Below are 27764 nucleotides of genomic sequence, written 5' to 3' on the forward strand. Positions count from 1 at the left end.
GGTAGTAAGCTATAAATGCTGTTCCATTGACTCATTCATTACTAGGATAGATCACTTGAGTGGTTATTGTTTATGTCCACCACCACCTCCCTTTCCCCCAGGAATGCTGGTATGTTTTACAAGTCATCCATCCACACATTGCCCTTAATTACTTTTAGAAAAGGAACTCCACCCCGATAAATAAAACAAAACAAAACAACCCCACACCATCCTTTGGCTAGAGGCATCAGGTTCAGATAAAACCTACAGGTCAAAGGGAGCATACTCATTCCAGTGGTAATGCTAAGGTTTATTTCTAACTCTAAAACCTTCTGAGTTGTTAGGCACCCCACAATCACCAGTCCCACTCAGGCCCTGACTCTGCACATGTATTTGGCCCATAGCACTATCCTCCCGGCACCCTGCCCTGTTGGTGGCTCTAGTGTGGGAGCCGAGCAGCCTCACAAGGTGCTTGACTTTCTGTACCAAACTATCCAGGAATAACCCAGAACTGGTGGCTTGTAAGAGCCTGGAGGACACACGTCGTCTCTGGGCAAATAACACCTAACTGCGGCTTCAAGGGGAGAAGAAACTAGGTAGAAACATGGGCCAGACTCTTCTATAGTAGAGAATTTCCTCTCAGTAAGAAGTGGGAGGGATTATGCAATCTACAGACATATGACATTACAATACCTATGTCCCAGAGGAAGCTTGAGGGCCAGCACAGTGCCTGGCACTTAGTAGGCACTCAAAAATATTTAATTGAAGAGCTTAAAATAAATTGCATGAAAAAATGAGAACTTCATTACAGCATACACAGCTTTTATTAAACATTCAGTCCCACCAAATTTTCAACTATAAAAAAATGATAATTTGTTTTACTATTCAATACAGAGGTACTTATTAAGTAAACTAGAGGCCCGATGTACAAAGATTCATGCAAGAATGGGCCTTCCTTCCCCTGGCTGCTGGCACTGCCTTCGCTCCGGCCAGAGCCACCTTTCTGCCTTCCCACGCTGCCTAGAGGCCCAGAGTGGCAGGGGCAGTGCAGAACGCCTGGCCCTCAGCCGCTCAGTGCCTGCGTATGCAAATTAACCTGCCATCTTTGTTGGGTTAACTTGCATACTCACTCCTGATTGGCTGATGGGTGTCATGAAGGTACGGTCAATTTGCATCTTACTCTTTTATTAGTGTAGATACTTCACACACAGCATTGAGGTAGGTGTAAAGAGGATGGGAAAGAGGCATAAGAAATGTTCTCATCCTGAATTGCTCACCTGTTGTCAAATAGACACCCAAAAGCTCAATGTCAATACAAACAAGCATTTGTGTTAGTTCTCAAGGAACCTGAGACCATAGGTTTGGACAGGAAGGGAGAGATCTAATGTGGAAAGCTGGTTTCATCTTGGTGAATTGAAGGGGTTTAATATTTGCACAGAGAGAGGGGCGGGTTTGTGAGGGACAGTGACAGGAGCAAGGACAGGGGTGGGCATGACCTCCATGAGCATCCTTGAGAACTTGGGCCTGGCTAGAGCAGAAGGCTCCTATCCTGAGAATAGGAGAGCAAGATACATTGTTCAAATCTGTAGACATGCAAATCTCAAAGGCCACAGCTCTCTCTAGGAGTATGTGCTTTACTTGTTTATTTATAATGAACCTTTGTTTAGAAGCAAGTCCCTCAATAACATAGTCATAATCCCATAAATCAGTGATTTTGTAATAGGTCTTGAACTATTAAAACATAAATTCCCAGAATTTCCAAGCAAAGGGATTCCCAAAAGAAATCATGTCCTCTGCATCCAGCCTTGTTAATTTTATCCTTGCCATAAATTTTTCTACGAGGGAAATCCCGTGGGAGAAGCCAAGGAGGCAGCTTCTGCAAAAATCTCACAGTGAAATGCTCAGGGACCATTGGGACCATCTTTCTTTATGAATGTTGATATGGCATAGAATAATGTCTACCATTTACTATATTTTGGTGTAATTTCCAACAGTTGCATATTTACAGATGCAGCTTGATTTGTATCAAACGCTTCTATTGTTTCGTCATTTACATTGTCTCAGATTTTGGTTTTCCTCTAGTTCTGCTCCATCAGTCAAGGGTCAAGATTGCCTTTGTCATTTCTGATTGGATTATTTCAGCACTCCCTCAGTCTCAAACTCTCTCTCAATCACTCTTTCATCAGCTTTATTGAGGTATAATTTACATGCAGTGAAATTCTCCCCTTTTTAGGTGTGAAATTCTCCTCTTTTCTGTGAGTTTGACAAACATGTATAATCATGTAACCACCACCACATTCAAGATATATATCTTCATTGTCCCAGAAAGTCTCTGCCCCTCAGGCAACCACTGATCTGATTTTTGCTTCTATAGTTTATCTTTTCCAGGGTGTCATGTGAATGGACTCATCAAGTATATGGCCTTTTGCATCTGGTTTCTTTCACTTAGCATGACATTTTCTAGATTCATCCATGGAGTGGAAAGTATCTTTACTTATTCCCAATAGTATTCCATTGCATAGATCACCACAATTATCCATTGGCCAGTTGTAGATGTTTGGGTTGTTTTCAGTTTTTAGTGATTATGAATAAAGCTGCTCCAAGCATTTACATACAGGTTTTGTGTATATAATTTTTGTTTCTCTTACTCCAGGAGTCTCTCTTTTTTTCTTTTGGACCTTATTTATTTATTATTATTTTTATTTATTGTTGACATATTACAGTTGTCCCCAATTTCTCCCTCTTTCACTTTCCTCCACCCAGCCCCAGGCCTTCTCCACACTGTTGTCTGTGTCCATGCGTTGAGTATACCATTTTCAGTCTGCCTTCCAGTTAATAATCTGACATTACTCGAAATGCTTACTGAACAAACTTTTGAAAACTAAATCATATTTTATCTGCATGAAAAGGATAGAGATACCCTTTGGCAATTCTATTTGCAGTGTAGGCCACCACACTATAATATGTGCTTTACAAATTAACTTTTTTATTTCTTGGGTTTACCTGACCTGAACTCAGCTGGCAGTGGAAGGGAGGCCATTGCAGTTAGTGTGAATTGTTCCAGGTGTATGTGCTAGGATGGGGCCAGTGTCCTAGTACCTGTGGCCAATATTACATCCTATACTAAAAAGTGCCTTTCTGAAATCTGGAAAAGTATGAATTTTGAAATACATTTGGCTCTGAGAGATTTGGAGAAAGGATTTTTTTTATTATCCTTATCTGTGCACAACACAATTGCCCTACCTTTTTAATAGAATAGGGTTATGCTAGAGAATGATTTTCAAGCTTTATTATTATTTTTTTTTTACTGTGAACACACTAGTCCACTTTATGTCATGATTCAGTACAATGCAAATATAGAGTTTCAAAAAACAATATCTGTTCTTACTGGATGCAATGGACTGCTATATTTTTTGTTCCATTTTATTCTGCTGTTTCGTGAAAAAGAAAATGCTGGTGGGTGGCCACTAAATTTATTTTATAATCAACTAATTAATCATGACCTGCAGTTGGGAAATCACTGAGCAACAGGGTAATGCTCAGCATGATGGACAATAAGCTTGAAAGCAGATTAGAAGTTTATCCCTGTGTTAGCTGCTCACTGTGTGTCATTCCCTGCAAGATGACGAGTGTTATTTCTTATGACTGTCACACTGACAAATGAGAGCTGTTGTGCCTCAGAAATGTGTGTGGATTAGATTCATAAACCTCACAATTCTGATCAAGCAAATGGAGACCCCAAAACTGTGTCTTCCAATAACCTGGAGTAAATTGCCATCCCTCAGAGTATGGGCTATATTTCAGGCACAGTAGATCTCTAGACCGGCCACAGGTGAAGGTGGTGCTGGGAAAGTGGAGGTCTGAGAGGAGAGATGGAGATGAACCAGCCCCTCTAAGAAGTCAGGTGCGCCCAGGAGTTGAAGTGAGACTTTGACTGGTGGTTGGTGGAAAGGCCCTGGGGAAGCTCTGGCCTCTCTCTGTGGGGCACCACGTCTGTGGGCCTGCGGTAAGCACCAGGTGCTGGGCCTGGTGGGCTGTGGCCCAGGGACCAGCTCTCAGGAGGAAGTCTGGGCATGGAGTGGAGGAGAACCAGAGTAGGTAGAACCCGCACCTCTTCCTCAGCCCATCACTGCATCCACCTGTAAAAAGACCTTCAGGAACAATGGCCCTGCTGTACTTGCACCTTCCAAGTCATGCACAGGTATCTTTTTGGACATTTCTGACTCAGAGCCCTTGTAAAGTCAGGGCTCTGAAAAGAGCCCCCACTTTAACTCTGTTGATACAGCACACCCCAGGACCTCCGACCTTCCTCTAAACTGCTGGTTATTATTCTGTATGTCTTTAACTTTTGTCTTCAAAAACTTGGTGAAAAGGCTCATGATTAATTTTTCCAATTATAGTCACTTTTTAAGGTTTAGAGCAGTGAAACCTTTGGCCTAAAGCTTGAAAATAATTTGTTATCAAAACAAACAAAAAAATAGATTTCTCAGTCTAATCTCATCAAACTATTATGACTTATGTTAAACAGTTTTGGTTCAGATGCATTTGCTAACTGAGAAAGTTAGATAACTTGCCATATGTTCACATAAAATCAAGTGGCCTATAGATATCGACCAATACCTCTCCAAATGCCTTGGCATTGACATTTGAATGTCCAACTGACATTCAAGGCCCTCCCTGCCTGGATCCTAGTACCTTTCAATCCTACCTCCTCTCAATCATTCTCTTTTATGTCACAACAAAGCAATATATATATATATATATATATATATAAAGCCAGCTACCAGAACTCCGTAATGACCAGAAGGACCGGTCACTATGATGCCCACTGTGGCCAGTGAACCAGCCCAATTGGGGGGTTAGGCCAGCTGGCCAACCTCCCGTGGCCCCTCCCCCCAACCAGCTCTGCTCCCAATCAGCCTCCCCCCCACCAGTCGGGGGTGGGGCTGGCTGGCCAACTTCTCATGCCCCCCCCCCCCAGCCGCTGACCCCTGATTGGCCACCCCACCCCAATTGGGGGTAGAGCCCACCAGCCAATCACCCACAGCCTCTCCCCCCAGCCGGCCAGGCTCTGATCAGGCCCAATTGGGTTGCGGTGGGCCGGCCAACCTCCCGCCATCTCCTCCTCCCAACAGGCCCAGCCCTGATCCACTGATTGGGGCCTGGCCTGCCGGACCCCACCTGTGCACGAATTTGTGCACTGGGCTCTAGTTTACTTATAATCCTCTGTGCATGGGATGCTGTTTGCCACAACCTTCAAAACACATCTCCGACTTGGCCAACTGAGGGAACTGCCCTGTTGCCTCCTTGAGGCACCATTAAATAGAGTTAATAGTTCTCCTTTTAAAAAGTATATATTTTTATTGACTTCAGAGAGGAAGGGAGAGGTAGAGAGAGATAGAAACATCAATGATGAGAGAGACTAATCAATTGGCTGCCTCTTGCACACCCCACCTTGGGGATGGATCCCACAACTTGGGCATGTGCCCTAACCAGGAATCAAACCATGACCTCCTGGTTTCATAAGTCAATGCTCCACCATTGAGCCTTGCCGGCTGGGCAATAGTTCCCTTTTTTTTACAGAGATTCCCACAACAAATGTAATGTTGCCTTCACCTGTCTGCAGGAATTTATTTGCCTCATATCAGTCTGTCCCCATATACAAACACTTCATTAGGGACAGGCACAGTCTTATTCAGCACTGCCTGCCTAGGACCTGGGAATATACATATGACCTAACAGATACTCATCCATATTTGTTGAATTAAATTAGCAGAAATGGGGTTTAATTTGAGGTCTTCAAGTCCAAAGTTCATGCAAATTGGGTACTTGCCCCATAGATAGCTGGTTGTTCAGTAGTGACACACACAGCTTCTTATTTATTCCTAATCCCATGTTTATGAAGAAGATAAACATACTACTCTGTTGCACCCATTGCATATCTTATGGTTTTCTGAATAAAATTAATGTAATCCATTTTTCCAAGTATTTCAATGCAGTAATCCAAACAAGAGAGACCCGTTACGACATGTATTTATTGCCAGTGTGGTTTAAGAATGGAGATTTCTGCTTGTTTTCATGTGATCCTTATAATCTCATCTCCAACAGAGGCTAGTAGTTGACCAGTTGGACAGTTAGACCCATGTTTTGTCTTGAACTTGGAAGGCAGAGCACTTGGGATGTGCTCTAGGTGGTGCAGCTCTGTTTTTATGAATGTTATGGTAGAGTTTTCTCTTTTGTTATGACTAAATAATTTGGAGACTCCAAATAATGAGCTATTGGAATATGTGTTGTGAGGAAGGATGGAATAGCCTTTGCAAACTCAGAGAAAATAAGTAAGAAGACGAATGCAAGAGGCAGGGCATGTTTGGAGTAGAGGGACATGGATAGAGTCCTTGGGTCACTGCAGGTTTATCATTATTTCTGACAACAATAAGAAAGTATTTCTGAGGGGCTTTCACTAGGGCTTTCCTTGGTGATATCCTTGTTGTCACAAAATCAACAAAGATGAAGCACAGGACGAGTTCTCAGATGCCTGGAGAACTTTTTTAAGGGTTTCACTTTTTTAAAAATCCTCACCTGAAGACATACTTAGAGAGATGAAGGGAAAGAGAGCATAAGAAAGATTGATGTGGGAGAGAAACATCAATTGGTTGCCTTTTGTGCATGCCCCACAGGGGATCAAACCCACAACTCAGGTATGTGCCCTGACCAGCAATTGAACTGACAACCTACTTGTGCACGAGAAAACACTCAACCAACTGAGCCACTGAAGCCAGGCATCAGATGCATGAAGAATCTGACAAGAGGTGAGATGACCGGATAGACTGTATAACCTTTTGCACAAATGTTACTATTGACAAGTTTGAAAGAGCACACCTGTTGTTTTTGATTGGGCCACCTGCAGAAAAGGAGGGTGAAAAGTTACGGTGGTAGAAACTGCATCAGCAAAGACTCAGAAAGTGGAATGAATATGTCACTGCCCTAGGATGGCGAGGGGTCTAGAAGAAGGGGTACACGTTTGAAGGAACAAGAAGTAAAATTGACACCTGAAATTTGAACACCAGGTAGAATACTTTGGATTTGATGTTAGTGGTTTTAGGGTGTTTTTGAGTGTTGCCACAGAGTCATATGGCCAAAGGAGTGAGTTTTATTGTTACTGTTTTGGGCTTAGTTTTATTCTTTTGTTTGTTTGTTTTAGTGTTTCAACAGCAGTACTGGTGTGCCTGTGAATGTTGAACAACCAGCTGTCTAGGGGGCAAGTACCCAATTTGCAGCATTGGCCAACTCCCATGACATAAATACTCCCATGGTGGTCAATTTCAAGCTAGTCATATACTGGCACTGAACACAGAGCTGGACCCAGCCAGCTGTAGCATCCCTGAACAGCCAAGTGCACAGGACGAATATGTGACAGTCCCCTTAGCCCTTTCTTCCCTTTCTCTTTTCTTCACCCCTGTGAATGGCCTCCATCAAAGCAAGGACTTTAGGACTCTCTTAATTGGCCCTCTACCTCATAAATAACAAAGTGAAAAGCCAGCAGCAACACACTGATATGAAAATAAAGTGTGTGTGTTACAACAGCTTCTCACAATGAGATAAATGATTAAAATAGTCAAGCAGCGTTTTGATTTTAAAGTATTCACACAAATCCAACCACTAGTGTAAAAAATATCCTGAAAATTCAGCACCAACTCACACCTTTAGGTAATTAGAAATTGGCATTTAATTGCCATTTTAGTGGTAGAAATTCACGGAAATGAGCTAATTGTTTGGATTCTCTAATGGATCAACTGTGGATTCCCTTGATCCCAATATTGAATGTGATTCTCAATAAATGTTACATTACTCTCCAGAGTTTCTAATCTAAATCTTTCTCCATTCACATGAAATGTATTAGTCCTGCTATTGTGACTTGCTGTATGAAGTCAAATATTAAATAAAAAGTAGCCTCTGTGGCTATTGTTAAGACATATGTGGGAAGCAGTTGAAATCAGAGTCCTATCTCTTTCATTGTTTTTACTATTAGATATACATTCACTTGATTTGTCTGCCCTTAAAATGATTTGTTAAGTCTGGGTGACTGGTGAAGCTGAATCAGCGAACTGGGCCTCTGCTTAAGAAAAACAAAAGCAAACGTAGACCCACTCTCAGAGCATGAGCTTCAGAGGCCACCAGAGAACTAGGTACACACATTCTAATACTTTGTATTCATTCAATAATGCTCATTTGATATTTTAATCATTGTATTGAAATTCAATTGAAGTTGACCTTCCTACCAATTCTGAAACAAAGGACTTGTTTCCCCCAAAGAGTGGCACAATGGGAGTATTCTTTTTGAACTTCTTAAATGATCTTGGTAGTGTTTGTACCTGGATGCTTATTGTCAGCATTTCCTGAAACTGTGACATTTTTCATCTTTCCTGATCCTATCTCACTCTCACTGCCTTCTTGTTGTGGATTTTCCTAGTCATAATAAAATTTTAGACTTGGGAAGACCCTTAGAAGTCATTTTGTCCATGAGGAACAAACTTAGGAAAATAATTTGCTCATGAATATACATACCTGTCTTACTTCTTCACTGGACTTGGACAGAAAAATTGTAATTTAATTTATGAGTCAATCAGGCCAAATATAAGCATGACTATTATGGCATCAATTATCATTTTTCCCAGGCTAAATAATTGACTTAAAGTTCTTCAAATATGCTCTACACAAGAAAGTAGTATGACTGTTCTGACTATGAAAAATATGAAGTATGAAAGATATACTTTTGTATCTACCAATCAACTTTCAACCAGTGTAAGAACTTCAACATTACCAATACAGTTGACTGTATCCTTCACCCTTGCGCAGAAATAGTTGTTGTGTTCATTTAGTTCTTTATGCCTGAATCCTTAAGTGATTAACATTCTGAATGTTTACTACTTTTTTCCTTTCTTTATTTTTCTCAATATTATGTTTGTAAGATACATAGGTCACACAATTTATACAAGTTTGTTGATTTATAGTATTTATTTTATCTTATGGATCTATCCTAATTTAATCTATTTATTCTCCACTTGATGGATATGTAGGTTATTCCCAATTTCCAGCTTTCTCAACTCTCTTTCAAGTATAATCACTCTGGCTAAATAAGATCAATGACGATAACAAATTGGAAAGGAAATGTTTGCCTATTTAAGAGAACATGATGTTTTAAGCAGTTTAGTACATACTTTTATATATGAAAAAAATGTAATTTAATATGCCCAGAAAACAGCACTATCTAGGACAGTGGTCGGCAAACTCATTATTCAACAGAGCGGCAAACCGCGGCTCACGAGCCGCATGTGGCTCGCGAGCCACAGTTTGCCAACCACTGATCTAGGATAACATTTTATGGAAAATGTAAACATAGATATTATTAATTTATTTTAAAACAGGACTTTATGCAATACCTGTTTAGCTTAGTCCCAAATGCAGAACTTACTAAAAGTAAAATTTAATTTATTGTTCAATGCCTGTAATGTATACTTATAATTACTTTAGAGAGCCTCACACATATATTACCTATGCCATACACTGTCTCTGAACACTATTTTACTCTATTGAATGAGCCAACATATGTGAGAAGAAAACTCTCAAATCTACCCCTTCAGCCATAACTCCTCTCCCAAGCACAGACCCCATGTGGCTCCCAGCATGAACTGAATGAATGGGTAGCTATTTGGGTGATTGGGTGAAGGAACTGAATGAGATGTCATTGACTTCTAAAATTATTAGAGGCCTATTAAAAAGCAAATATATAGGGATTAGCTACATGTTAGTATAGTTTCCATATTATCTATTCATTTTGACCAAATATCTAGACCCATGAGCAGATTCTAACCCAACATTTTTTAAACTCTGTGCCACGAACATTAGCTCAGCAGAATATAATAAATATTACATACAATTTTGAAGAAATGGTTTTAGTCAAATAAATTTGGGAAACAGAGGCTTAAACACAAATATATTGTTTTACTACAGAACCTCTCAAGTACTTTACTATAGTAATATGCATTGTGATTTTCTAACATTTTTTGGACCTAAGACTATTTTTTAACTTTTGTTTTGTTTTAATTAACAGCATTTCTGAGGACTAGCATTCAGATTAATGTACTTTAGTAGGCACTGGTCTAAACAATGAAGAAGGAAATTTTGTTGATAAAATGGTCCCCAAATAATGTATCAATTAGACTATGACCCATTCATTATACATGCTCTTCAATAGATTCCTCAGTCTTATTGTTTCTGCAATGGTAGTATTATGAGTGCACTGCTTTGTTAACTCAGCAAGCCAAGAGTAGTAGTTAATGGGTTTGCACCTCTGTCGCTGAAGGATTCCATTCTATATTGGGATCTCAGCCCAATCCTGGATCCAATAGCTGAATTTTCTCACAGCAGGTGGAGTGATTGCTTTCACAAACTGCCTTTATTTACTCCCTCCTATGTGTGCTATGAAATGTCTCTTTTAGAACCCAGGCGCACAGAGCTAAGACTATTGTCTCAAAGGGACTGTTTGCAAATTGGGAGCTTAATGCAGTCCACAGATGGGACAGGCTTAAGGCTCTGCGCTGGCTTCCTATATCTCTGTTGTGCAGGAATCAGCTGACTCCACTGCTGGAGCTCTTGTTAGCTTTTCTTTAAGAACTCCTTCCCCCTCAACTCACTTAAATGGTACTTTCCATAAAATGCCATGGTCAGTTTGTTTTCCATGAAAGAGCTATAATAACCTATTCCACCAAATCCATCCTGACCCCCTTCCTTCTCATTCTAATGAAATTAGTTCTCATTTGTGCTGTTTGATCATGTTAGGCATACATTATAAGTATACAAAGAATCTACATTTTTTTCCTATGATAAAATCAACCATCGATGTCATTATACATTTAGTTTAGATGAAGTGTTCTTAATCAAACTCACTTGTCCCAAAGGAAAGGAATTTGCCATTTTAAAAAAACCTCTGACACAGCCATATTTGTTTTATTTATGGAGGTAAGGGGGTCTCTTATTATTTTCATGTTTCTCTGTTCAGAAAAGGTTAGAGCCATTTGTCAAGATAAAGCTTATGCAGGGTATGCCCTTTTTGGACCATTTTTTTTTTTAAAGGGAAATTAGATTGGTTTGAGGATTTTTTTCCTGGAATATCCTAGATTAGAATACTCTCTATTTCTATGACATTAGGGGAATTAGTTTGCCATTTGAAGCCTAATTTTTTTATATCTAAAGGAGGTTAAATAATAATGCCTAACTCTACCTAGTGGTTAGTTGGTTAAATAATATGTGTCAAGCTCTTAGCATAAAGCAATTGCTCCATAGTGGTAGCTATTATTATGACTTTTTAAATTTACCAACATGTTACTAATGGTTATTTCTAGGCAGGGGGCAGTCTTTCTATTTGTTATCATTTTATGTTTTTATCACAATATCTCTATATATAAAAGCTTAAGCGACCATTCGACCAATCGGCTGTTTGACCATTCGACCGGTAGCTATGATGCGCACTGACCACCATAGGGCAGATGCTCAATACACAGGCATAGAAACATGGAACAGACTGATGAGTCTCAGAGGGAAGGTGGGGAGGGGAGGGTGGGAAGAGATTAACCAAAGATCTTATATGCATACTAGAGGCCCGGTGCACAAATTCATGCACCAGTGGGGTCCCTCAGCCTAGCCTGCGGGGATTGGGCAGAAACCAGCAGTCCAACATCCCCCGAGGGTCCCGGATTGCCAAGCTGAGGGACCCCGCCAGTGCACAAATCCATGCACCAGGCCTCTAGTATAACATATGCAATGTAAATGAACATGACTTTAACATAGTATGTATTTAATTACATAAAGAGTATATGAAAAAACATATATATTTACATGATATATATTCCTATCTTTTGCTTCCTGTCTCTAAACAAGTTTTATTTCTGATAACATTGATTCCCTTTCATTGGACTCAAATGAGATAAAGAAGGCAAATAGTGTTATCTCTTTGGCACAGAGGAAGAACATATGACTCTGAGAAATTCTCCAGTGGAATGCAGCTAGTCGATGTCATACTGACACTTGAACCCAAATTTCTAATTTGAAGTTCATTGTTAATTCTCAAGACTAAAAGAAAAAACATACTAGATTTCCCTTTCTTGGAATAATATGGAAAAAATCAACTAAGTATTATAAATAATGAAGAGATTCCTGAATTCAAGGATTATATTAGCATTTTCTCTACTTTTTCCCTTCTGGGCTTTGATTTATGTCTAAAGTAAAAGCTCTCTTAGCCACTAGTACATGCCTAGTTTTTAACTGCTTCAGCTAGAGTGCAAGCACCTATATCTGGACCGGACATGTTGTTTATTTAATGATATAGTTTATTAGCTTGTTTTGAGAGTGAGCATTGATTTAGGGGTCTTTATAATAGTTCTGAAACTCCAGAGAAACCGTGGAACCTTCCTAAATCTTAGAGTACATAAGACTCTGAGGTCAATGAAAAACTTTTTGGTACCTTCGGAGCAGAAACTGGGTATCTTTTGTTTTAAATCATTAAGAAGATTCAAACATACTTTATGCTAATTTAACCATGGAAATATAAAAGTAACTAAATTTCCTCCCCCTTTTCTTTCCTTCCACAGCTTAAAAGGAGCTGACGCTGGCAATGGGATCAGAGTGTTTGTGCCTGATATTGGGATGTTCATCGCTAGTTTGACCATCTGGCTCATCTGCAGAAACATCGTTCAGAAACCAGTGACGGAAGAAGCAGCACAGTATAACCTGGAGTTTGAAAATGAAGAACTGGTAAATCTGACTTCATAAATCTTCCTTTGATTTCTGAGGGCCTTGACCTTTAATAGTTGTGGAAGCGTAATAGTCACAGCTATGTGTGCATAGTGCTGTACGCTTTACTGTGCTTGGCTTAAATCTGTGTGGTCCTGATGGGTATGCATTCTCATCAACACCTTGTCTATGAGGAGACAAGTGTATGGAATGAAAATGTCACCCTTCTTGAGGCATTCATCCCCTATGGCCAGGGCTTGACCCAGTGTCCTTTTCACTCCCCCAAACTCTCATCTAATATTAGCTCAGTTGGTTAACCTTTTACATTCATAGTATTATGGCCCATTGGTCTAGGTACCTTAGTTATTGCAAAATATTTAGAGAAGTAGTAACACCTGGTAGTTTTAGGAGAAAAACAATTAATTTCACCTCTAAGGGAAGCTTTTCGATCTGTGTACCTGTGCTCTTCGGGGAAAAGTTATGTAAACTAAGAGTGCTTTGGTCAAGTTATTTTAAAGTACTCCAGAGAAAAAATATATACATTTGGAAAAGTATAAGAATTTTTTAAAGGTAAAAAAAAAAACACACTGAGTACCATATATGGTAACTTTTAGCTATGGTTTTTATGGAGAAGGGTTTCAGGAGTAGCTACTGAATCAGGGAACATGTCAGATTTCACTCCTTGGCGAATGATGCTTATCAGGTAACTTCTTACACTGCCCCCCAACCAGTGTCTGCTCCTTTGGGTTTCTTAATAAAATGCTACTTGCTCCTCGTTTTGCTCTTCTCCAATTTGAGAGGCAGTAGAGCAGTTTTTAAAATGTCAAACCCAGGGTCCTCTTAGGACAATAGAAAGTGAAGTTGTATGGTATGAGTTGAGGCCAACCCACTCAAAAAAATAATCCTTTTTGTGCCATTTGTAGCAGACAAGCATGAATAATTTACAAAACGTCTTATAGAAAGAACTTCCGTCTCCAGGGTCAGATGCTCTTTTGCCAGAGGACAGGGAAAACCTACATTGACCAACAGAAGGATGGATGTTAGGTTACAGTTAAGTTCATGCATTTGATGAAGAAGGGACTCAAAGCCATTACAAAGACCAATTTTAAAATCAAGTTTCTGTCCTAGTTACAGCCAATTCTCAAAGACAGACTTATGGTACCTCTCTCCCACTTGAAATTTGTTTAAGTATCTGTGCCCCATCTATTATTAATCATATTATTTAATGATAATAAGAGGGATGGGTATTCTAAACATTACTTATTTGGGGCTTTGAAAATACTGTCATTATTATGAGGTTGATATCCTCTCAGTTAAATTGGTTTTGGCTTAATTTAGATATTAACTTGTATTTTCTTAGCATATTTCAGCCTACCAGGTAGCCCAGGAGGAGCAGGCTGGAGTGTGAATCTTCTGAGATAAACCCACAAGGAAATTTTTTCTTGCATGTGAACAATCTGTCTTGAGTCTGAAAAGAATAGAAGAACACGGCCAAAATACACAGGGGAATTTATTTTATTCTGAAGGGCCCAACATACTTCCTGCTGCTTATAAATCTTGGCGTTTGTACTCTGGACTGTTTGGTTTTTGGAGGATCCTTTGACAGAATAGTGTTTGCTGGCATTGCTTCTTCTTTCATTTATCTCAGTAGAGAAATGGCAAGATTAATCCACTGGTGCCTGGGAGAATTCCTTTTCAAATCCGGCATTGTTTTAAAGTAGCAATTAATCCCTGGAGAGGACTCTTAAATCTCCCCTAATCTTCATGGACTTGATGAGGATCTTAAATTTGCTGTTTCAAAGGGCATCACAAACCCAAGGACCCCCTGGAAAACCCCGGTGAGGTAGAGACTGGCAGCGGGTGGGAGCCTGATTTGCTCTTGCATTGGACAGAGAGCAGGCCTCAGAAAGGGAACCAGCTCCTCATTGCCATCGGAGGCTCTGTTTCCTCGACACCTCTGTGGTCTTGTTGGTTTTTCATTTTAATTCATAAGCACATCTAAAAATCAGAACTGGGAGAAAGATTCCTATTCCTAAATCTTTAAAAAAAATGAGTTAGGTTATAAAAAGTAAATGGTGTAGAAGAGGGTTCCCTGTGCAATGAAACACTATGTAATGTCACCAAACTGATACTAATATTGTTTATTTCTATACTTCTAACTTTATGTAGCTATTTAATGATATTTCAGCCTTCTTTATGAATCAAGTGGTATTTTAATATAATGTTAAGATAATTTATAGATGTCTATTTAAATCGGAATTTTAGTCATGACTTGATCTGCTTAAAGAAGAATCTTTTAAATAGTCTAACAAATCAAATATGAAGGACAAAAGAATATTCCAGTATAAGTCATCCACCACCTGTTAAAACTTCAGGAATGCAACATTTAGGTCCTGCTAATATCATCTGGAAATTCGTTCTGAATCTCAAAAACTGCACCAGCCTTTCTAATACCCAACATTCATTAGGCAACTGTGGCACCTGCATTCTGCCACATCCAATGACCAGATGGGCAGTGCTTCCAAGTTTTAGCTTTGAGATTCAAGTTACTATTTTTTTTTTAAAGAAACAAAGAATGGAAGAAATTGACCTTTTTATTGTCTCCTTCTAATTAGGCATTTGGCATTTGCTCAGCTCTCCCCTGAGATTTAGCCCAAAGTCACCGGCTTTAAATTTTCTAGATCCTGTTTTTTGTCAACACAGACATAATCATCTGAAACATGGAACTATTCAGAATGATAAGAAGCTGGATGGCTGCCCCATTGCACCCTGCCAACCTTGCACTCCATTACTATTGCTGCTTCTCAGGATCATTCTCAGAAACTGGGCAAGAATCACTGTCACATGTCCCCCAAAAGGCAGCACAGTTGGTCTGTCTTCTCTGGGTTAAACCCATTCATAATTGGGGTACAGCTTTTAATTCTAGTGATTTTAGATGCCATTAATTTAAATAAAGGAGCATTTTTAGTTGCAGGAAATCATTGGCCCACCGTCTTCAAGAAAGCTTCATTATCACAGTGTGAGTGTCATTATGAGTATTTATTGGAGAGACTAGTTCGGCTTGGGTCCATGACTAACTTTATAGCCCACAATGTCTACGTCACACTGGACACCAGGTGAGAGCATGGATTCCCACTCACCCTTTCTTCTGATAATGCACACCTGGGAACTCACCAATGTGACAGCCAATCAGAGGTAGCATTGTCACACGGAAGCACAGGGATGTTATTATTATTTTAAATTTTATTTTTAAATTACAGTTTACAGTCAACACTACTTTGTATTAGTTTCAAGTGCACAGCACAGTGGTTAGACAACCACATACTCTGCAGAGCAATCTCCCACCTGGCACATATATAGTTGATACAATATTACCAACTATCTTCTCTATGCTGTACTTGACATTCCCATGACTATTTTGTGACTCTCAGTTAGTACTTCTTAATCCCTTCACCTTTTTCACCTGATTCCTAACCCCTCATCCCTCTAGCAACCATTATTCTGTTCTCTGTATCTGTGAGTCTTTTTCTATTTTGCTTATTCATTTATTTTATTCTTTAGAGTGAAATCACATAGTATTTGTCTTTCTCTGTCTGACTTATTTCATGTAGCATAGGACCCTCTAGGTCTATCCATGCTGTCAAAATGGTATGATTTCATTCTTTTATGGCCAAGTAATGTTTCCTTGCATATATGTACCACCACATTTTATCCACTTGTCTATTGATGGACACTTGGGCTGCTTCCATATCTTGGCTATCTATAATAATAAAAGCGTAATATGCTAATTAGACCAGACATCCTTCCGGATGACCTTCCGGATGACCTTCCAGATGAAGCCGGGATTGTGAGGGAAGCCCGGGTCCCAGGTGCCAGAAGGAAGCTGGTGCCGGCAGCTGGGTGAAGGAAGGCCTACTCTTGCACGAATTTCATGCACTGGGCCTCTAGTTGTAAATAAAGCTGCAATGAATACATGGGTGCATATATTCTTTCAAATTAGTGTTTTGGGTTTCTTTGGATATATACACAAAAGTGGAATTGTTGAGTATAATGCAGTTCCATTTTTTATTGTTTGAGGAACCTCCATAATGTTTTCCATAGTGGCTGCACCAATCTGCATTCCCACCAACAGTGCACAAGGGTTCCCTTTTCTCCACATCCTTACCAACACTTGTTGTTTGTTGATTTATCCTAGAAGAAAACATAGGCAATAAAATCTCAGACATTTCTCGTAGCAATATTTTTTCTGATATATCACCTCAGGCAAGGGAAGCAAAAGAAAAAAACAAATGTCAACTACATAAAACTAAAAACTTTTTTGCACAGCATAAGAAACCATCAACAAAATGAAAAGACACCCCACTGAGTGGGAGAGCAGATTTGCCAATGGTACATCTGATGAGAGGTTAATGGCCAATATTTATAAAGAACTCACATAATTCAACACCAAAAAAACAACAAAAAAAAAAACAAAAAAAAAACAACCCAATTAAAAAATGGGCAAAGGACCTGAATAGACACTTCTTCAAGAGGACATACAGATGGCCAATAGACATATGAAAAAATGCTCAAGGTCACTCATATCAGAGAAATGCAAACTAACACCACAATGAGATATCACCCCATTCCTGTCAGAATGGCTATCATTAATAAACTGACCTGGAAGTTGTGTAAAGGTTCTGAGGCAGGGCACATCCTAAACCTAATAAATCAGCATCTCTGGGAGGTAGGAGAAAGTGCGAGGTGGTAGTAGGACAATTTTTTTTAAAGCTCCCTAGATCCTGTCCTCCTGGCTAACCTAACTAGTTACTGTCTGCTAACTCAGCTTGCCTTTACCTGTCCTTCATTAAACTTTCATTACTCCATAGAAGGTGGTAGAAAGCATACATCTGCATACTCACTTTTCCAAATGAAGCAGGGGACTATTTAAACAGTTCTTTAAAGTTTGGATAAAGAATTTTCCTAAAACAAGTGTAACAGAGAATAAAATATTTGCTTTATCTGTACAATGCTACCACATAAGACTTACATAACATGCATGACACCACAGAAACAAGTGCCTTTCTCTCTCCGATTGCTTGCTCCCCCAGGGACACTGGGGATGGTATTTATCTCCCACAGTCAGTCACAACACTTGCCTTTTTCTGCCTTGGGCTCTTCTGTTGAGATGAGCCCATTCTGGTAAGATAAATTGTTGACTTTTAATATAAACAATGAATAAACAACTCCTGAAAAATATACTTTAGAAGAATACTCCCTTTTCCTCCCAGTTCTTTTGACTCATTATTTGTGACTTTGATAAACTTTAATTGAAATGTCCTCAGTCACCTGGTTTTAACCACGCAGAAGAGGAAAATGGACTCAGCTGCATGAAAAGCTCTCATCTAACATCTGAAACCTAAAGGAGGCTCCATAGATAAATCACTTCAGTATATTTGCCAATTAAGGGAGTCTGTCTTGGATATGAGTCAAACCAAGTAGTTCAGATTTTGCCTCGTCAGCTGAACGTGGAATCAGTGGCCCTGTGGTGGCAGATGTCAGCCAGTGTGTGAACTCTGGGCCGGTTGCTTCAGAGACACCCATGGCAGCTCTATATTCCTGAAGGCCCTGGATTTACTCCCAGAATTTCTGATTTAGGAAATTTGGATGAAGCTTGGGAATCTACCCTCGTAAAGATTCCTAGGTGATCCTTAGTATTTGTTACAACCTGGGTTGAACCTTTTAGTGCTTGGAGGTAAAGAAATACGGATGTTTGGGTTCGACCAAAAGTAATTTATTGCATCTTCCAAATGTGAGTGGAAATGACCACTAATGACTGTTGGGGATGGGGTATCAGGGGAGGCAACAGTGAGATGAGATGCAGGGGCTGCTATGTGTTTAGGCTGATCCCGTTCAGAGAGGAATCTGAGCTGCACGCAACTGAATCCACACCACTTAGAGCTTCCTCTCATGATATAAGAGGCGCAATCATAAGAGATGTGGGTGTGCACTGACCGTAGTTGCTCAGTGGTTAGAGCATTGGCCTGTGCACCGGAGGGTCATGGGTTTGATACCTGGTCAAGGGCACATACCTGGGTTGCAGGTTTAGTTCTCAGGAAGCAACCAATCAATGTGTCGCTCTCACATGGATCTCTCTCTCTCTCTCTCTTCCCCTGCCCCCCTTCTATCCTCTCTAAAAATCAATGGAAAAAATCCTCAGGTGAAGATTAATCAATACAAACAAACAAACAAACAAAAAAGATGTGGAAGAGATGTGGGTGCATTTTGAAGTCAGTTACTTTTAAAGAAGGCTTGTTAAAGGATTTACATTTCTTGAGCAAAGTTTTAGATTTAAACATGGACAATAATGATATGTAATATTTTATGTGGCTTTTTAAACTGTAAAGGGTTCTGCTGGTCTTTAATTTCTAAGACAGCATAGGAACCGGGGGCACTAAATCAGTATTTATAGCTACTCCTCAGCTTCAAGGCCAGAATCAAGTTGTACTCAAATGCAGGGACGGATTACAACCGTGACCAGCATGGCGGCTTGTTAGTAAATATGTGGGAGCAAGCCAGTGCTCTGCCTGAGCGGCAGTGTTTATGCTGCACCCAAGGAATCATTTAGGGGAAGAAAGCCTGCCTGTTAATAAGCCAGATGATGTGACTAATGGCAGTTCTGGCCCCAGCTTGGACAGCAGGGGCTCACAGAGTCAAACACAGCTCACTTTCGGCTCTCTGTCAGCTTGAAAGCTTTAGAAAGCATTTCCAATGGAGGGCCTAAGGGACTTTGGTACAAAAATGTCGAAAAACCTCAAATACAGCGGTATGTTTATAAAAATCGCAGGGGCCCTAGTCCCACCTAAGAGAGGTCGGGGAAATGCATTTGTTTAACCTCACAAAGTTCTTGACCAGAGATTTTTACTCGATTTAATCTACATCCGTAGCACTTCTATAATTGAATAATAAGTCATTTATTCTGAAAGTTATGAGTGTGTTTCTAGCTGTGACCCAGGCAGCTCTGGCTATGTTCTCTCTCTGTGTCTCCTTTTTCAAGTGCAGTGACTGAAGGTTTTGGCCACATTTCCTTCATCAAGGAGGATTTTTAATGCATTGCTCACCTGCTATGAGGGAATATTAAGCAGCAGGAGCCCCGTGAGCAGATCCTTTATGAGTGGATGGTGGTGTGGCTGCCATAGCAACGGTGTCACTGGATTGACCCCTTTTTCCCCCTTAACTCTGCTTGGGAAAGACAAGCAGGTGGGAGGAAGAACTGGCATGTGAGCTGGGGCCTTAGAGCTGAGAGGGGAACAGCATGGCCCAAGGCAACGAGCTGTGGATTCCGAGTTCCCCCACACACATGATTTCCTGCAGGTGATGTTTCTCGGCAAAGAGATGAGGTTAAGGTTGGATGGACAGACTGGTTCCAGGGTGGGGCAGCACCTCTGTAATCTCATCAGACCTCTAACTGTAAAACCATCCACATGCCAGTGAACCTCCAATAAATGCCTCCTGCTTTGCCCTCGCCAGCACTCCAGATTGCTATACTAGCTGTCCACTGACATCTCCAACAGGACTGCTGAAAGGCGTCTCAGAGTTGAATTTCCCCAACCCACTCCACTTCGTTATTATCCCCTTCTTGTCAATAAAGACAAGACTATTGGAGCTGTCTTTGATTTTCTCTATCCCTCCTCCCTCTACATTAGCTTTCCAGCTAGTCCTGCTGACTGGAACTCCAAGACACACTGCAAAGACACTGCAAAAACTCTCTTCAGCTCCATAACTCCACTCTCCTCTACCACAGCAGTAACCTCCTGGCTGTGGTCTCCCTTGGAATTGCCTTGTGAAATAGATCATCAAATCCCTCATTAGGTGAAGTGGTTGGTAACTAAATCTTGCTAAGGTGGGTTCAAGAGAAAGTAAGTGTGGGGGGAGGAGCTAAGTCTTAGAGAGTGTGTCTTTGTAAGGCAGATGTGGGTTGGCAGGAATGTGTTTTTCTAAGGTGAGCTGCTGAGGCATATCGATTTGCTGATGGTGTGATCCAGGAGAAAGGGAGCACATGGTGATGCAAGGGAGAGGGGAGGCTGGCTGGGGCTGTCGTCTTTCGTGTCCCAGCATGCATGGCTCATCCATAGCCACAGGAGGGAGGGATCTGAGTGTCTGCTCCACAGATGGGCTTTATTTTTATTTTTAAGTATAGTTGGTATATAATACTATATTGGTTACAGTAGTTTCAGTGTACAACATAGTGATTCGACATTTTTATACCTTACAGTGTTATCACCCCACTAATTCTAGTAATCACCTGTCACCAAGCAAACTTATCACAATATTATTAACTCTAGTCCCATTCACCTGTTCACCCTCCCCCACCAATTGCCTTCTGGTAACCATCCCTTTGGTCTCTGTTTCTATCAGTCTATTTTTACTTTGTTTGTTGGTTTTATGTGTGTTGTTTTAGATTCCACATATAAGTGAAACCATATGATATTTTTTTTTTTTTGCCTGACTTATTTCACCTAACATAATACCCTCTAGATCCATCCATGTTGTCACAAATGGCAAGATTTCATTCTTTTTTATTGCTGTGTAGTATTCCATTGGGTGTATATGGAATATTATCTACCTATCACCTATTGGTTTCTTTATCATCTATCGATTGACATTAGGTAGCTTCCATATCTTGGCTATCTATATATAAATAAAAAGCCAGAGACTGGAAAGCCAGAACGACTGGAACTACCGGTCGCTATGACTCCCACTGCAGCCAGCAAACCAGCCAGCCAACCTCCTGCAGCCCCTCCCCCTGCCTGGCCCCGCCCCTGATTGCCCTTCCCACCCTGATCAGGGGCAGGGCTGGCCAGCCGGCCAACCACCTGCAGCCCCTCCCACAGGCCACTAGCCTCTGATTGCCACCCCCACCCCATTTGCGGGAGGGGCCGGCCTTGGGGAGGGGCTGTGGGCAGTGGGCCAGCCTGCCCCCACCACCCCAATTAGCCCCCACCACCCCATCAGCCCGGGGCCCCTCCCCCAGCCAGCTTTGCTCCTGATTGGCCCACCCTATCCCATTTCAGGGCAGGGCCAGCCCACCCACTGTTCACAGCCCCACTGCCCACAGCCACTCCCCATGGCCGGCCCTGCCCCCAATCGGCCCCCTCACCCCAATAGGGGGCAGGGCCTGCTGGCCAATCACCCGTGTCCCCTCCCCCCAACTGGCCAGGCCCTGATTGGGCCTCAATCGGGGTGGGCCAGCCGGCCAACTTCCCACCATCTCCTCCTCCCAACAGGTTTGGCAGCCCTGATCCACCAATTGGGGCCAGACCAGCCAGACCCCACCAGTGCACGAATTCGTGCACTGGGCCTCTAGTTATAAATAATGCTACAGTGAACATAGGAGTGCATATGTCTTTTTGAATTAGTGTTCTTATTTTCTTCAGATAAATACCCAGAAGTAGAATTGCTGGTGGGTTTAGATGGGTGGGCTGATGAACTGGCCGGAGCTCACCCCTCTCCTCTCTGTGAAGTAGGAAGTAGGGTCATCAGCTGACAATTGGAAGGATAAGGAGGTGGGAAGAAGTAGGTCGGGGGACATATGCCTTCTTTCTGAACACACCATGGACCTTGACCAGATCTTTCCTCTGTCTCGAATGCTCTTACCTAGGGTTTCTCACCTGGCTTGTGACTTTGTGACATTCAGATCTTAGCTTAAATGTGACTCCCCCAACCTTAGAATCTAAAATAGCCACCCTGTCACTCACAATCACATCACCCTATTTTAATTCTCTTATTAGCATTTATCACTGTGAGATATTTAGCTTGTTTATTTTTTACTTATTTACATGTTTATTGATCCATCTTTCACTAGAGATACTAGCACACAATAGACCTTGAACAGATAAAAACATCTTAATGAATAAGCATGAGAAATTACTTTTCCTTCAGGAAAAAATACAAATGTGTCATGATGGAATATGATAGAACCAAATTTGGGTGTATAAACTTGAATTGGCCTAGAATTAAATGTGTGTGTGTGTGTGTGTGTGTGTGTGTGTGTGTATGCGCGTGCGCACATGTGTGTGATGGGGTACATTAGCAACCAACTTAAGATGCAAGTGGTCTGTACTCTCCTAGGTAAACAGAGGATCTCTCAGTCCTCAAGTCCACTCAGCACTTGAACTTTGTACCAGCCTTCCTGTGCCTAGTGCCAGTGAATTCGGACATAGTTAGAGGTCCAGATACCATTAGTGAACATTATGTAAATATCTAAACTGAGTGTATCAAAGAAAGACCTTTAAAATGGGAAAATGGAGAGGCCAGGCTCTCCTCTTTAAGCCTTAAATAGATGTGTGAACTGGGCCTGAAAAGCCTGCTGGCTCTGCAGCCAGCGTCTAAAGCCAATCTGGCTAAGAACAGGAAGTCTGTCAGCCCAGGGGCACATGCAAACAGTTTCAAAAGTCTGAAACAGCCTCCTTTTGTCTTAAAGTGATGGTTTATATTATAATTCCTCTACGAAAATCCTAACCTTTCTAGGGAAAGATTCTAATTTGCCAAAAAAAAAATTCTTATGCAGTCTTTACAAATAAAACAAACAAAAAGATCCTCATATACCTAGTTTAAAATAATGCATGGAAATATATTTATGTTCTGTACATGTGTTTCTTCCCTAAATCTCTAATGATTGTACTGCATGCTGAGTTGTCCAGAATTGAACCAGTGTATCATTCTCTAAGAATAAGGTAGGAAGTGACTGTATATTTAGCCAAGTAGCCCAAGACCACTCATCCTCCCATGGTCAGGAAATACTAAAATAGTGAACACAGATAAACTTCAGGAAGAAAAAGGATTTTCTAAGCCACAGATGTAACTCACCCTTTCAGTTAAGGCCACGGATACTTCAACCTCCCATCACCTTGCTGGCAAAGTCTGTAAATTTGCGGAACCAAATGCGGATTGATGAAAGCTAAGATTATTAAAAGATGTTTCAGACAGTTTCTTGTTCCACCCATAAAAAATGAGCTCCTGTAGGTAAGATGGCATGCTATTAGGGGCCTATGATTAGTGATGTTTCCTGGTTACTTCTCCAGGGAAGAGTAGAGCTCCTCAGGAATTATCGGAGACCTGGCAGGGACGTCAGTGGTTGTCTGCATCTTTTCCCAGATTTGTGAAATCACCACATTCACTGACCCATAAATTACAAACCATGTAATCTGCTGGGTGGGTAGACAGAGTTCTGGACTACAGTGTTTTCTGTTTTGCTTTTGTTTGTTTTTTTATTTAGGCTGGAGGAGAAAAACTAGATTCAGAAGAGGCACTGATCTATGAAGAGGATTTAGACGAAGGAGATGGTGTTGAAGGCGAGATGGAAGAAAGCACAAAACTGAAAATCTTCCGCAGGTTTGCCTTTGTGGCTTCCAAGCTTAAGGAGTTTATTGGCAACATGATAACCACCGCTGGAAAAGTAGTTGTGACGATTTTACTGGGTTCATCAGGTAAGAGTTTCCAGTCCTGGGTGGAGCACAAATAACTCTGGCGCATCATGAAAGAATTGGTGGAAGAGAAAATAAAGAGGGAAATAATTCTATTCCATGACACCTGTATAATAGCTGGAGCTTTTGTAAGAGGCCATATGTACAAACCACACACATGCAAATCATTTTTCCCGTGCAGTTCTAGTTTTTATATTTTAGAGAGTTTCTGTAAAGCAATCGTTTTCTATATCTGTTACGAGGCATCATTTTCTATGTGTAGATCAGAAAAACAACCATTCTTCCACAGAGCCTGTGAATGGTGACCTGGGACAATGAATAATTTTAGTGTACAGGTGTCTCTGAGAGCATGTCTGTATACATTGATTCATCAGTAATCATAATTTAACTCTCCAGAATTTACTGTTTTTCTTCCTAAGTTACATTGCCATCTTCCAGCACAGATACCCACTTCCGTTAAATTTTGGCTATGGACTGCTGATACCATAATTATGTTATCTCAGTCTCCCCCACCCCATTCCATGATCAAGAGCTACTGGGAAGTTCATCCAATACTACCTTGTTGAAATTTTACAAGATGAAACAACATAACTGTTTTTTAATGGGAAAATTAAAAAAGTGGAAAAAATAATAGAATGTCTCAAGATATATAGCCCAGTATTTTAATGAGGAGTCATTTCAAAATCCCCCCCGCATTTCCCCTGAAAGGCTTTTAATGCCTGTAAAGGAATTGCCTTGTTTTACATTTCCCTTTTTGGTGATAGTGCAAATCAGACTTTTTCTGGTAGGACAACATGTTAGTGAATCTTTAACTGCCACAGAATGTAATATTATTATGAATCCTAGTTGACTAAAAAATAAGGTAAATTATTATTTTAAAAGTGGTATCGGGAAACTTGGAAGGGACATACAGTATTCCTGAACATTTTTAGGGAGAAACAAAAGATGGAAACAGGCAATTAAATATGCTGTATTCTGCTGGTGTGAACATGTGATGTTTACACTGCTCAAATACCATAGGTAGAATTTCTTCCTCATCTGGTATTTCCCCATATTTATAAATATCACTTTGTGTGTGTGTTTTTTTCATAATAAAAATAGCATTGCTTCTGATTTTATAAATAAAATGTGATTATTTTAAAAGCCTGATTAATACCTAAAAACCAGTGGAGGAAATTTATATAATCTCTAGTACTTGCAGTCACTGAGTGGTAAGTTCAATGCAATGTTTCATGATTGTATTTCTTCTTCCTTAGGTATGATGCTGCCATCTTTGACCTCATCTGTCTACTTTTTTGTATTTTTGGGTCTGTGCACCTGGTGGTCCTGGTGCCGGACATTCGACCCATTGCTGTTCAGCTGTCTCTGTGTTCTCCTGGCTATTTTCACCGCGGGACACTTGATTGGACTTTATTTATACCAGTTCCAATTCTTTCAAGAAGCAGTTCCACCCAATGACTACTATGCAAGGTAAGAGAAGAAAACTCGTTAAGACATTAAAGGGGAGGTGGCCCTCTTACATGACTTGGTTTGAATTTGCAGGGGTTCTTCTTGATGGATGGGGTTCTTCTAGGGATGGGGAAAGCAGTAAATCTATTGAATGGCACAGTCTAGGAAGTAGTAGATGATCCATTCAGATTGCTGGGACAGGAAAAAGGGAAGCTGCTCTTTGTAGCAAGTGAGACAGATTCATGGTCTCAGCTGTGGAAAGAGATCCAGGAAAAACATTTCATATCAAAGAATAGTGATGACTTCTTAAAGCACCCAGCTGGAAGGAGCTCTCAAAGGCCAAGTAGAGGACATATTGAGAATCAATCAATCAGAAGTCAATAATTGATTCTAAAATTTAAAAAATAAAAATACATGAGTCTATGCTGAGAGAGAGAGAGAAGTCTAATTTGCTTCAAATAAAGATGACAAATACACATACTCCTTACTGTGAAAATGGAAATTAAAGATAAAGAATACAGTATTTACTTTGACTTTTTGGAGGAACTCTAAGCCATTCGAAGTTAATGAGGGAAAAGTCCTCTTTACAGAATAACAATAGCTAATGAAAGGGAAAGAAATAATAGAATTAGAAAATTACTACTCATCAATTCTTAATGACATACTTGTGTCTAGTTGCAAACTAAAACCGTTACTTAAAAAGGTTCTTGCAATGAAGGATGTTTGCAATAATGACAAAGTATATTTTCACTAATTATTTACTAAGTACAAAGGAAAAAATCAAACGCTTACAATGGTGGTTAACCCCTTAACTAATTGATAAAAAATGACAAACAAAAATGGGATAGTTCAACATTTTACACTTATAGATGTGTTGTAATATGAGGTATATAGCATCATATTCTTAAGCCTTTAGACCTAACCTCCAATTTGCAGAAAGTATAAAAGATAGAAAATTAATTTAAATGACTCCACAGGAAAACAGAAAAATCCAGAATGTAGATTCTACAAGGCAAATGATCTCGTCTTCTTTAAACTTAGCACAAATATGACTCTAAATTACATCCTCCTTCAATGACAAGCCCCGAAGAGAAGTTTTGAGGTTAAATGGGGATATTTCAATATTCATTGATTATTAGATGATAGTATAGAATTTTTGTTAAATCTTAGGTGCATGATTGTATTGTGACTTTACAGGAAAATGTCATTGTTTTGGAGATACATGGTGAATTATTTAGGGATGAAATGTCATGATTTCTGCAACTTTCTACTAGTTTATTGACAAACATGGGAGGGAAGGAAGGAGGGAGGGAGAGATGGAGAGAGAGAATTATTTCAACTTAGGTCATTGTCATTGGATTATTCATTGCCATATTTTAAATTTTCTTTTTGTGTGGAAAAGTTCATAATTAAAAGTTATGGAAAAAAGAAAAGGAAAGAGAAATGGTGAAAATGTCAGGATGAAGTGAAGACTGTGCCAGAATTCTTCTCTCTGATATGTCTCTGGGAAGTCTTATAGGCACTGAAGTGAAATAAGTCAGGTAGAGAAAGACAAATACTGTATGGTATCACATATGTGGAATCTAAATGAAAAAGCACTCACGTAAGCAGGTAGTCGAATGTTGATTGCCAGGGCAGCGGGGTGGGGGAAATAGGGATATGCTGGTGAAAGAATATAAACTCAATTATGACATGACTAAGCTCTGGAAATGTAATGTTATAGCAGGTTTACTATAGTTAATAATACTGTATTGTATACCTGAAATTTGCTAAAAAAGTAGATCTTAAACATTCTCACACACAAAAGAGCTATGTAAGGTGGTGATTGATGTTAATTAACTTGATTGAGGTAATCCTTTCATACTGTATACTTACATCATATCATCAAGTGGTACACTTTAAAAAATAATGATTTTATGTGTTTACTAGTGTCCCACTGCATGGATTCATGAACATTGAAAGGAAATTAATTAGAAGAAATATTTTAATATTGCTATTCACCCTTTCTCTATAATAGAGTGTCAACCAAATTCACAATTGACAATGACAGATCGAAACACCTGCATGTGATTGGCGCCAGTG

The 27764-nt window shown here is 40.2% G+C and overlaps 1 protein-coding gene across 4 annotated transcripts in view; it reads left to right on the plus strand.

The window, feature by feature from the left end:
• The window catches only part of PIEZO2 (piezo type mechanosensitive ion channel component 2), a 348935-nt gene that overhangs the window by 190574 nt on the left and 130597 nt on the right, over nucleotides 1-27764 (plus strand). For all 4 annotated transcript variants that reach the window (XM_080684987.1, XM_080684989.1, XM_080684988.1 and 1 more), the window contains exons 5-7: nucleotides 12627-12789; nucleotides 24026-24236; nucleotides 25490-25703. In XM_080684987.1, coding sequence (XP_080541113.1) covers nucleotides 12627-12789; nucleotides 24026-24236; nucleotides 25490-25703 — 588 coding nt within the window. The remainder of the gene's footprint in view (nucleotides 1-12626; nucleotides 12790-24025; nucleotides 24237-25489; nucleotides 25704-27764) is intronic.

This window comes from Plecotus auritus (genome assembly GCF_963455305.1).
Source record: "Plecotus auritus genome assembly, chromosome: 8".
In the NCBI taxonomy this organism is placed as follows: Eukaryota; Metazoa; Chordata; class Mammalia; order Chiroptera; family Vespertilionidae; genus Plecotus; species Plecotus auritus.